At 38.0% G+C, this 12,970-nt stretch overlaps 1 protein-coding gene across 1 annotated transcript; it reads left to right on the forward strand.

Moving 5' to 3' along the window:
• The first annotated feature begins 770 nt into the window (after window positions 1–770).
• Window positions 771–10,224, forward strand: LOC120421815 (luciferin 4-monooxygenase-like). The gene is made up of 2 exons (XM_039585092.2): window positions 771–813; window positions 9,253–10,224. Exons 1-2 carry the CDS (start codon window positions 771–773, stop codon window positions 10,107–10,109), a joined length of 900 nt encoding a protein of 299 aa, XP_039441026.2. The 3' UTR covers window positions 10,110–10,224.
• The last annotated feature ends 2,746 nt before the right edge of the window (window positions 10,225–12,970 follow it).

Genomic DNA, 12,970 nt, shown 5'->3' on the forward strand with positions numbered 1-12,970 from the left:
AAGGTGTTACATAGAGCAGGTACTTTGGGAAAATTAGCGATTTGGTATTGAGTCGTGCAAATTTGGGATAAGAAGGGCTTTTGGGCAGCGCTAATGTAGTTGTCTGCTCATAATTTGAGAGCTTAGTGAGAATTACCCACCGGCCTGTCGTTTGCAAGATAATGAGGGGATTAGGTTGAAAAACTTCGATCGAAACATTTCCCCGAAAAAAAAGGAGGTCAAAACACGACACACGTTTCGGGGTCCAAAATCGCGAATTCAGATCAACTGCACATTTTCCCATAAATTTGCTATAAAAAGGCAGCAAATGCAGAACACCGCAAGAATTCCTTTTCTCCAGCCAAAGTTTCGGTCCCCGGACGAAGAACAAGACGAATGAAAAACGTGCCTCTTCGCTAGGGCCCATCGTGAAAAACGGATGACTGAAAAGCTAAACGGAAAAGTCTCTGCTCCGAGCAAGGGAAGACGAATTCCATTTTATAAATTACCTCATCAATTTCTCTTTTCTAAATATATTCATAACGTGAAATTCCCACTAAATTGCTGGTATTTTAGGGTTCGTCGCCGGGCGATTTTTTGCCTTCTTGAAACTTTTTTTTTTCTTTTCTTTTTGAAGGAGAGCAGGAAAAACGCTTGATGGTGAGTCGAGGGTCGGAATTTTCAATGGCATCACTCTATGAATATTAGATTGTTTTGGTGGTACAGGATCTTATGTTGTTGACATTCAAGGGATCGTTTTCGGCGAACGAAAGGCATCATGCTTAACCCAAATGAATGATTACGACTCGATTGTTTTTGTGTTCCTGTATGCCTGTGAGGAATCTGAGGTTTTTGGTTTAAATCTCGCTAGGCAAAAGTTTTAAATTATTTAAAATCATGTATTATACACCCAAAGTTAAAGAACGAGGGAATAGTCCTCACGAAAAGAAACGTGAGGAAAGTGCTATTTTGCGAGAGTATAGTCCTCTCGCGTGTTCATTCGTTTATTGGAACAGTTCATCCTATTGAGTGGCTTATATGGACAAATGACCGCCACTTAGTCACCGAACCATGGTGGCCCATACGGCAAAGGCATGGTTCAATATGCTGAAGGTCTTGGGTTCGAGTCTCGGTACCGGTACTTTTTTTTATGGATGAACTTTATTTGAAGATGAACCCATGAGTAAAGTACTCTCGGTAATTTCGGGATTTATCCTCTCCGTCCGCACACAGTACCATTTTACTACCGAATCGTGCTCTTTATCCTCTCGTATGCCGATGCCCAGTTCTGGGTGTAGATTTGGGCTCCCTGAACACGCCCCAAACGACGGAATCGAATTTAAGTGAGTTTCCAGCGAATTATAAAGATGTAAATTTGGTTCCCTGAAGCAGTTTCCATTGATAGATTCCAAGTTTTAGTACGTTCCATGGCCAGAAAATAGTAGCTCAAGTTTCGGGTTCAAATGCTATGGAATCATTTAAAAGAACCAAGCGCGTCCATTGATTCTTTCAAAGAAGAGAGATTCAATGGAAACGCTTGGTTTGTTGTAATAATTTCATAGCACACGAAATCTTAGCTATTGTTTTAATTGAAATTGAAATTTAATTTAACCAGAAATTGATTGAAATTTTCAATTTGGCTATTGAAACGACTTTAAAAGCACAATTCTTACAAAGCTTGATGGAAAATCAGCAGTTATTGACTTTGAAAATTTCCATGAAAATATTAGTCTAATCATCTGAAAACAATCTAAAATGCATTTTTCTGCATTGATAATCATATTTAGCATGTTTGGGCTTGTTTAAAAATGTTTTGAATTTTTATGAAATTCCAATGCACAGCACCGCAAAAATTTTATTTTTCGCGAAAAATAAAATTTTCGTCAATACTTAGATATTTTGGAAACTAATGTTGGCAAAACAACTGGACAGGTGTATAATACATTTTAAAACACTTTTTTCATTCAAATGTTGAAACCATGGCTCGTAATTTCAATTTCTATAACTTTTTTATTTTTTTGCCCCCCCAGTGGACAGTGGACACTCTCATTGTGGCTGAACAAAAAAAAAACCCTCAACGACAAAGACGAATCAAATTTAAATCCAGCCATAATTCACTCGCAGCTCGGTCGTGCCGCCGTCCTTTGATCTGATTCCGATGGGGGCCAGCATTAGACTCCGGTCGGGCAGACGACTTGAAACGTAGATATGCTAATCGGCGTGGCGTGGCAGCTGGCTGCAAATTAAATTGTTGAGGCGAAATTTATACTCCACTTGTGAAAACACTCGTCCCCGCCGAGCAATTGGCCAGCAAAGAAGCGTCCGGACACTGGGACTCAACAGCCACGCCGGAAAGAAAAGTTGCAGATTGAATAATATACATACGTATATTTCATCTCTTGAAGCATGCACAAAACACACACACACGCAAGCCCCGAGGATCCTCCAGGCGGTTCCGGGAAATGATATAGTAGAGACCCCCGTAAGGGACACCCGGTCCAGAGCGAGAGAAAGACTCCTCCTGCTGGCAGCCTCTAATTCAATAAAGTTCCGAGATTAGAATAAATTCCATTTTAAGCGCACGCTTGCACGCCAAGCGGCCACTTCTATGGCCAAGGCTGGGCACGACGCAGCAGCAACAACGACGGAGAGACGGAGACAGGACACTTTTCTCCATAAATGTTTTGATATGAATAAGAAAAATATCCGGCTGGTGTCATGATTTAATCATATGCCGTTGTGCAAGAGAATTAGTATGGCTAGCCTTATACAAATTTTAAACTTATATCACAGACTATGTTTATTAACAAATTTTAAAGTTTCAATTAGTTTTTGAAGAAATGAAAAGACATTTTAAGAATCCTTAACAAATAACAAATTTTATGCTTTAAAATCATTTATCAACTTATTTTTAATTCTGGAAGTCTGTTGGGTGATCTGCATGTTTTTACATGCGATTTTACACATAATTTTTTCAGTGTGTAGATGTTAACTTTTCCTGTTAGCAAGGGAAATCAAATCCTGTTCGATTCTTTTTCGTCAATGTACAGAAAAGTGTATATTGCCCAAACCCCCGGGACAAACCTCAAACGAAATGTTATTAAAATCAATTCCCGTAATTTCAATCAATTGAAACAAGATCCGCACACAAAAGAGCCGGCGCACACGTGCCCGAGCAGGTGGAAATAACTGGAAAATTTCCAATTCTGTTATTTTCAGGAGATCGAACTTGTTGTAAAAACACCCAGATTAGCTGTTATAATAATACACAGCAAAAAATCCGATGGTAAAATCACATGTAAAAGCATGCACATCACCTTTGTGAGCAAAAGCATGTAATATTGTTTGAGAAAACGTTTACTCAAAAAGCATGTAGGGGAGAGTGGGGAGACTTGATCCCCGGGGACACTTGATCCCAAGCCTGTATCTCGTCAGCATGCGGGTAAAACAATTAGCTTGGTTTTAGAAAGTTGTGCGAAATTGACTTAAACTCATTGTAGAAAACAAAGAAAAAAATTAAAAAATGTTTAGATTGAGTTACACACATTTTTCCTCGCATTTTTCTAAAAAGTACTGCAAAAAACACACTAAAAATTTATTCTAAAAAAAATTTATACATGAATTGTTTGATAAACTTATAAACTAGGAAGCCCTTACGCAATTAACGTTAAATTTAAATTTATTGTCATACTATTTTTACAATCAATTATTTAAAAAAGTGCGTTTAGGGAGACTTGATCCCTGCATTTTTACAGGCACTGGAATCAACCTCAAGATTAATTAATTGGGCTGGGTTTTTCGTACATAGTTTCCTTTAGTATAGTTGTACATAACTTACTTCAGTTTGAACAATTTTTCATAAGTTTTGTAAACAAAAATTATCAGCTTTTATAAACATGCTCAATTTTGGTCTAAAAAAGAATATTTTAAGTTTTTAAACCTTTTAAATACTAAACTTGTTATTTTGAACACAAACGTATAGGTTTCATATTAAATTACTGTTACTTATAGAAAATTAAAAGTTTTGATGAATAAGAAACATATTGCTTAAGGTTTCTTCAAAATGTTGGAAGGGGGATCAAGTTACCCCTAACGTTTTGAAAATGCCGGTTTAAAATATTTTTTTTAAATGCTTGGCATGATGCAAAGAGTTCATCTAATGAAATACCCTTATCAGCCAAATATAGTTGAATGTTTGAGCTTTCAATTCATGCAAAAAGTTCATAGTTTTATGAGAAATTGACAGAGTTATGTGCGTTACAAAAAAAAATGGGATCAAGTCTCCCCACTCTCCCCTACCGAAGAAAAAACATTATGTCTGCTCACCCCCGATTTAACACTGATTTTTTTACTGTGAATTATAAAATTTTAATATTATTGCTTGGTTTCAGTTAAATATTACATATTCTCAAGTGCTGACTAAAATCTGTAAACATTGGCTGATGGCAGACGTGCATCAGCACTCAATAGCACTTCACCACATTTTGAGATGATGGCCTAAGCAAACTGGCAGAGTGATTCTTTGCGCACTGTGCAACACAGCAAGCTTAAGTTCGATGCTTATAATTATCGCTTTGCACTATACAATGTGGAATTACCAACACCACCCACCACCTTATAGTGCTATGAAAAAAACATACTTTCTGTACAAAACAAACTGATCTGGTGCCTTTTCCAAGCCATGTCCTTAGAAAACTGTCAAGTATAGTATTAAGATGCCGCCTGGCTGATGGCTTACAATTTTGCCGTGAGTAAATAACCAAAATGTTTGAAAGTTAAAATATAATAATTAAATATTTCGTTACGTACAACATTTCCAATCAATCTGTTGAATTATTTTTATTATTGATAAACCAATATTTAAAAGAATACCTACTCCATATCAATAATTAAAAGACACAACTTTCATATTATTTACATTTATCGGTGCCAAAATAAGGTCCTTGACAAAATTGGTCAAAATTTTCCCATAGTTCTAGCCATATTTTGCAAAATAATGAATAATAACATGTTCGGTTATGAAAAATTGGTAAATTCTTCATAGTTAAAGGAAAATTCAACAATATAAATAATAACAAATTAGATTACGGCTGTGATTGTTTTTTTGTTTTTTAAGTTGGAATAGCACATTAATAACGCGATCAATGATTGAATGACTTTCCATATTCCATACTTTGAGTTGTTATTGTCTTACTCTCTCATAAGATCTGTTCAATAACAATTTTAAGACTAAGTGTTGGCGATATTATTATTTTTTCTTCTCATTACCGATGATCATGACTTTCTGATAACAAAATTAGATATTTTAACAGGACTTGTTTTTGAAATTACCTCCGTTTTGTTACTCCCACCTGCCCGGGTGGAAAATCGTCAATCACCATCCCCATTTCTGGCGCGCTGGATTCGCAGAACCCGTTTGCCACGTGAGGGTACCGCAAGCTGGAAGCCGTGTCGGATCACGTCCTGTCAATAAAACGTGCAAATTATCCATTCCGGGATGGGTAGAAAGTCAGTCGTCGCCGGGTCCGAATCACTGCCGCCGCCGCCACGACTCCGATGTCTGATGTATAATGGACGAGGGGAAATATGTGTGTCAAAAATCGAACAAAATCTCGTTCGCAGAAGCTGAAAAATCGAACGACACATTTCTCCGAGCACGTCCGAACTTTCGCAGGGAAAAATTGGCTTCCCGTTTTCTTTGTGTGGGACTGGGCACACGTATGGCATAAAATAAAGGCAGTTCTGCGAAATTGTTGTGAAAAGTCTGAGTGACGATGTCATGACGAATTTATAAACTCAAACTGGATGCCTGATGTCTAATTTAGCAGAAAATGTAAGCATAATTCGGTTCCATCGCAAATAAATGTTATGGCTTCAATTTACTAATGGGCACTTTTCAAACAAAAGTCAAACCTAATTAAGTGGATGTCCACCGGAGGCGACGTGCAAACACGTGAACACGGTCAGTTCTGCGGTAGACATTTTTGTGGCCTCGTGACAGAATTTGTTTGATGTGGCGTTGTTCCGCAGGCCTACATTGTTGAGGCTGAACATTGTTGGTCCAGCAGGTCCAATAATGGTGAGTTTAATATTAATCAACATGATGAAAATAAAAGCGACAGAAACCAATAAAGTTTTTTAGTAAAAAAAAATTAACATAAAATCGGATCATGACTGCAAATTGAATTGATGTTTGAAAATTGGGATGACATAAAATTGCAATATTTTTCAAGATCTTTATTATTAAGACTTGTACAAATTTTATTTAAAGTTTTTGTCCCTCAGCTCTGGCCAAAGTCAAGGCGGAGGGAATATTGAAAAAATCAAGCCCAATTTCAAGAATTTCAAGCAAAAACTATCACAAAATGAAGTGAAGAAACATTAGATCCCGAAAGTGCCCAAAGTTCTGCATTTTGCTTGGTGTAGCTGAAAATAGAGTAGCTGTCCCTATTTTGGACCTACTTTGAAAAAGCTTCCAAGATTCAATCAGGATTGCTCTCATGAACAGTTCAACCGAAACGTCAATTCATGACCAACATTAAAATAAACTTATTTGACAAACACTAAAAAAAATCTTCTTATTTCGGAGTAACCATTTTACACAGTGTCATGACCTACAAGTTGATCTTTTTGCCTTCCTCTCCTAACCTAGGAAAGGCTTTAAAATACTCGAAAAATCTAGTGTTTTTCTAAAGGTCCTATATTGAAATTCATATTTATAAAGGACCTTTTAAAAACAACTTTCTAAATGTACGTCTTAATCCTACCTCGTAGACCACCCTTCACGTGTAGCATGTGCAATTTTGACAGTGAAAAACAGCAAAAGTAATTAATATGCGTTAGTTTTATAGGTTTAAAATGGGTCCATTTCCCCTACCTAAAGATGAGGCTCAGTCTGGGTTAAGCCAAGAGATGGAAAAACCAAAGTTGCAACATGTTGCAAAAATATACACCTTTTTTGATCTTTCTCTTTTTGGGGAGGAATGAATTCCGAATTGTTCAGCAGGGATAACTCTTCCGTCGGAGCATTATGTGTGGTTCGATGGAGGTCAGTGTTTTTTTTCGACGATGATGTTGTAAAGTAATGCAACAAAAAATAAGGACCATTATCGAAAAGTTCGCTTTCAGAGTTTTCGGGTGTGCAGACAAGTTAAACAAGGCGAAACCGTTTCGGATGTGTAGCATTGAACTTTTGCGGAGGAGTTTTGGACGAACATCGTCTGTTGGTCTGAGTTTCGAACAGGTTGGTCTTTACTGTTTCGTATTCGTCCTAGGATGAACCCAGGAATTCCAGGAGTTTTTTTGCTAGCATACATTTCCTGAAATTTCCATCCTATTTGTACAATCTTCCCAAAACAACCAAAAACTATTCCCACGCACAGAACTAGATAAGTGGTCATTTCCCGTTCCAGATCATACCCCCACGTGGCGTTGGGGCGTGGACTCCTCGACGTGCTGGTAATTAATAAACTCGTTTCAAATTCAAACACACTTTGCTGCTGCTGCTGCTGCACCGGAAATGCACTCCGGCAGGATTATGCCCGCAGGCACTCTTGAGAAAGTCAAACTTTCGACTGTTGCCGGATCTGCGCCCGCCCCAGGCTAGTTTAGGATTAAGCTCCCCAGGGGGAAGTGTTGCCAGCCGCAATCCTCCGGATATGCCGGGAGATTATTAATTGCAGCCCCTTTCCTGCTCTGCGCGCGGTTCCCGAGAGTTATGAGTTTTCCGAGAGGATTTTGCCGGAAAAGTGAAGTGGCTGAGGTTTTCCGAGGTGATTAAGCGCTAGCCGCAGATAGTGGGCAAGTTTTTGGGGTGTGATTATGGCTTTGAAAGAAGGTTCTAGGATGGGAAGAGTTGAGCTCGTCGAATGATCATTGTTATTCAATGAACAATTTCAAAAACACCTTGATTTTTATATTTTTTTGTTCTAATTTCTTCTAAAATTCACTTCACTACAAAAAATTACCTAAAGATAAGAAATTCAGAGAGTAATTGATCGAATTTCATTGCTTCCCATTGAATTTATTGTTTCCCCAATTATTGAGTCTACGTGTCCTAATTGAATTGAAGATACGTTCAGTCCGAATCGCTCTTCGTAGTGGATTTACACCTGGCCAAGTACCTACTTTTTTACCCTCTTTTATCGAAAGGGTCTTCATTGTCTTTTTTACTATGTGACCAACTTACCAACTTCGAAGTAAGACAATCACCCTAGTCAACACCTCAGAGCCATCGCTGTGGTTGTGATTTCTTATCACATTATGAATTTAAAAAAAAGACATTAAAAAAAGAATGACGACCAAGCTACTTTATTTCATTTCACATGTCATGTCAGTACTTGTCTTATTTACTTTAAAAGGTACGCCATTTTAAAATATTTTGTAGAATTTGTTGAGCATGTGATCATAACACGTGTCAAGACAACACGACAGTGACGATCGCTAGGCTACGACAGGTGAACAAAAGATTTGCCCTTGGACACGGGGATCCTCTTCCCACCTTGCATTTTTTTTCTCGTTGGATTCTAGAACACGGAAAAAACTGGTACAAAACAATAAAAATCTAAATTTGTAATTCTTGTCTTGGCAGAGTCACTTCAACACAAAAGACCAATCAAACAACGTTTTCAAACCAACGCGGTGTTACTTTACCAACCATTATGAAAACGAATAAAATTATTTATTAACTTTTTTCCGTGCAACACCCGCCAAGTCCTCGAGCGAAGGAAAAGTTTTGCGTGACAAGAAAATTAAAGAAAAACTTTTCATTGTCACCCTATTAGTGCTGTTGCTTGGTCATTTCTTCACCTTCCCCGCCACAGGATTCGTCTTTGGAGGACCTTCGCGAGATGTTGAATCGGGGCTGAGGGAAGTGACAAGAAAACCGTTCAATCGAATCGAATCGAATCGAACGTTATTCAATTAAACAATTATCCCAGCCCCCGTGAAGCTGTGACAAGCAAACAGCGGCCTCAAAGAGAAGATGAACCATTAGGGTGTAATATGGTTGTATGGGAAAAAATAAAGTTGTCCAAATTTAGCTAGCACAGCAACTTTTTGGTTCCTTATAGGGTTCTTAACAACTTCCCAAAGTTTGGTAACGATTGGTCAAGTCCCCACTTTGCGCAAAGCGATTAAATTTTCCATACAAATTTGTATAGGAAAAATCATTTTTTTGAATTTTGATATTTAAAAAATCCAAGTTTCACGCTATACTAAAACCGGATTCATATTCAGATGCTCTGGAATGTGCTCTACAACTTTCCCCAAGAGGGTATGGTGCTAACGAACCTGCGCTATTTCTCCAAGCCATCCACACCTACAAGATCACCATGTTGAATCTCGTCCCCGCCCTCGTAGTATTCCTGGCCAAGCACCCTCTAGTATCCCAGTATGACCTAAGTTCCCTCAAGATGATCCTCTGCGGAGCGGCTCCCCTCTCCAAAGACATCGCTGATCAAGTGCTGAAACGACTACCTCACGTTCAATCTGTCCGGACCGCTTACGGAATGAGTGAATCTACGCTGGGAGCACTGTCGAACTCGTTTGCCACCACCAAGCCTGGAAGTGTTGGACGAGCGCAGAAAACGGCGTGGATCAAGGTCGTAGACATCGACAATGTCTCGAACAACCTCGGACCAAACCAAGTAGGCGAGATTTGCATCAAGGGACCGCTCGTCATGAAAGGATACTACAAAAACTCGGAGGCAACCAAGCAGGCCATCGATCCGACGGGTTGGTTACACACCGGAGACACCGGCTACTACGATGAGGATGGGTTCTTTTTCGTGGTCGATCGGATCAAGGACCTGATCAAGTACAAGGGTTTCCAGGTGGCGCCGGCCGAGATCGAAGCGGTTCTGCTGAGCCATTCGGCGATCGCCGACGCTGCCGTTGTGGGAATTCCGGACGAAGCCAGCGGGGAAGTTCCGGCTGCTTTCGTAGTGCTTCAGCCTGGACAAGCGGTGACGGCTGAGCAGGTTGGCAACTTTGTTGCGGCCAAGTTATCCCCAGCGAAGCATCTTCGGGGAGGCGTTTTCTTCGTTGATGAGATACCCAAGACTGGAAGTGGCAAAATTCTGAGGAGAGAGCTTCGCAAGCGGATTGGCTCGACGAAGGCAAAGCTGTAATTACTCGTCACATCGAATAAAATATTTTTATATCAAATCAATACATTGACTAATTGAGTGTAAAATTCCCAGAACAGAATCAAACTTCAGCATATCAATAAAATTTATTAATTTACCAGAACTGTTTAATTTGTATACTTTTGCGGCCGGTCCACACAAATCAAATTTAATTGGCCAGGTCATCACCATGAGCTATTTTCGCCCGCCGCCATCAGTCAATATTGAATCGGACAATTTTTGCACAGCTTCCGGGCAGGGTGAAATATGATGCAGTTGGGTTTCACCTGGTGGTCGCTGGAAAATATAAATTTTATCCCGAAATAAAAACATTTCTGCTTTTCTGCCACAGGCAACGTGGTGATGACTGCCAAATGAACCGTGCGTGTTACCACGATGTGTTCACACCAGAAGGGCTTTATGATGTTGATTTAAGAGAGGTCATTTGGTTTGACGATTGAATTTCAGTTTGTTTTAGTTTGATTGTATTGTGTTTTTTTTTTTCGATGTCAAAAGTTATTTATAAATTGTCCCAACATAAATATGTTTTCAAATACCATAAACCGGGGTGACTTTGATAGGATTTCAATTTGTTTTTGGAATATTTTCCAACAGGTAAAGTTTTTCTCAAGATTATTATTTTTAAAACATGTACTGGGGTAGGTCACACAAAGTCCATGCACTATTTTGGAAAAAAAAAGTTTTTTCAACAGTGTTTAGAAAAATAGTTACGTAAAAAATTCTTAGTTTGAATTCCGGGGTGACTTTGATAGTCATACACTGAGCAAAACTTACACAGCTCAACGAAGTGTTCTACACATGATCTGGCCCTGCTGTACAGAGCACTCAAATATCAATCGCAAAACACTTGAAATTTCGGTGATTGGCCATGAAATAATGTCAATAGCCAAACACTTGAATTTTAAATGGTGTTGAAAAAAAAAGTACGTCAAGCGATTTACAGGTTCTCGCTTGCTAGTCGTGCACGCTACCACTACGCCGGCCGGCCAGTTGAAGATGGGAGTGTTTTTTGTGCTATTGGTTCTTGCCTCGCTTCTAGCCTTCGATGAAAGTCGCGCAAAAATCAATCAGTGAAACACATTAAATTCATGTGGATAATCACGTTGACTTTGAATAGTGCCTGTTTTGGGTAGATCTTAAGATCATTTTCAAGTGTTTTGCTCATCACTTTGAATAGTTCAAGAAGGTGGGACAAATTCATGAGCAAAACAATTGAAAAGCTTGAGCCACCCGAATGAAAATAACATGTTAAAAAATACCAAAATGTCAACCGCCCAAACACTTGCATTTGATAGTGGTTTGGATTGATGTTGAAACACAAACCAATTAGATCTACGATGTGACATTATTCAATCATTCAAGTGTTTGGGCACTTGAATAAAAAGTGTGGCATATTTTCAGTGTAGTGTTTCATGTTAAAATCATATTAAAGATGTTCAAAATTTATTTGTACGTTAAATGTACCATCACTAAAGTGGCTGATATAGATTTAAGAAAAAAAAATCAATGTTTGTATTTAGTCCACTTAGTTTTTAAGCTTTTTAACAAAATACATATAAATTTTAGGTAAAATTGTCAAAATGTCGGAATTTTGCCTGAAATTTGTTAAATCTAGTTTTGTTTATAAAATTGTCGATTTATATTGCATTTTATACTGACTTCGAAGCACCAATCACAAGTTTTCACATTTTACATGAAATTTGTTCAACTGAAATTGCCTATTAATTCGTAGATTTTTTAAAACTGTGTTTCAAAAACACATATTATTTATTATTTACAAACTTATTTAACCTTCTCCTAGTGGAAAATTGTCCAAAGAATCCGAAAATGCATTCCATTTTCCAATTCAAAATCATGTTCTTTGAGAAAATCATGACACTTTGAGAAGTTTAAGAAAAGTCTACCACGGTCAGTATGATTCTTAGGGCATCTCCACCGCAGAGATCTAATTGCGTGGCAAACCTATCGGTTGGATCCCCAGTTTTAGCTTTGCTCCGTACCTAATGCACGTTTCCGCACCGCTGGGAGCTAATTTGGCTACTGAATCAAGCCCACCGCGGGGATCTAATTTATTCATTTTCAAATTCTAGCCATTTTGTTGATCAAAATCAATGAAACTATATTCTAGCATGATAGAACATGCTTCTAATTGCATTATATGTCCAAATTGATTGCGTATATCAATAAAATATCATTTTCAAAATTTTCGAAGAGTTCATCCGATTTGCTCCCAACATGTTTGCACCCCAACTTTCGCACCGCGGGTAGCAAAGCTAAAGCTAAATTAGCATTCGAGTTCATTCAGCGAAGAAAAAGTTCATCGGGGATCCGTCGAGTAGCCAAGATAGGTGCTCGAGAAGTCCCCGAGCTGCGGGTGGCAAATTTTTTCAGCGATTTTTTGAATTATTTGTATTTGTTTTGGTTGTTGTTTTTGTCTTCAAAAATGGCATAGTTGCAAAAAGGCGCATTTGAAGTTTCAGTAAATAAATGAAGATGCCAGTGAAGATGCATTTAATTTGAATATCAAATTTAAGTGAATATTAAAGAAATCAGGAGTTTGGTTGAAAACGACTTATATTAAAAAATTGTGGTAAAAAATATTTCTTTGTATTATTTTTTTAAATAAAAACTATTAAACTACCTACATTTAATATAAGAAACAAAGAGAAAACTAGTATCATGCTAACTTCAGTGGAGGAGTAAGGAAAAATTCCGAATACCTACGTTTTTCTTATGTTATATTATTTATTTTTTTCATTTCATTTAAAAATATTTTGAATAGTTATGAATAGAATTGTACATACCATACAACTGGATAACATTGATAGCCGGGGTGACTATGA

This window comes from Culex pipiens, chromosome 1, assembly GCF_016801865.2.
Source record: "Culex pipiens pallens isolate TS chromosome 1, TS_CPP_V2, whole genome shotgun sequence".
NCBI lineage: Eukaryota > Metazoa > Arthropoda > Insecta > Diptera > Culicidae > Culex > Culex pipiens.

Coding starts and splice junctions, on each gene's coding strand:
- LOC120421815 (XM_039585092.2), top strand. CDS start 771: ATGAATGATTACGACTCGATTGTTTTTGTGTTCCTGTATGCCT. Junction 814..9,252: donor TTTTGTGTTCCTGTATGCCT/GTGAGGAATCTG, acceptor TTTCCCCAAGAG/GGTATGGTGCTAACGAACCT.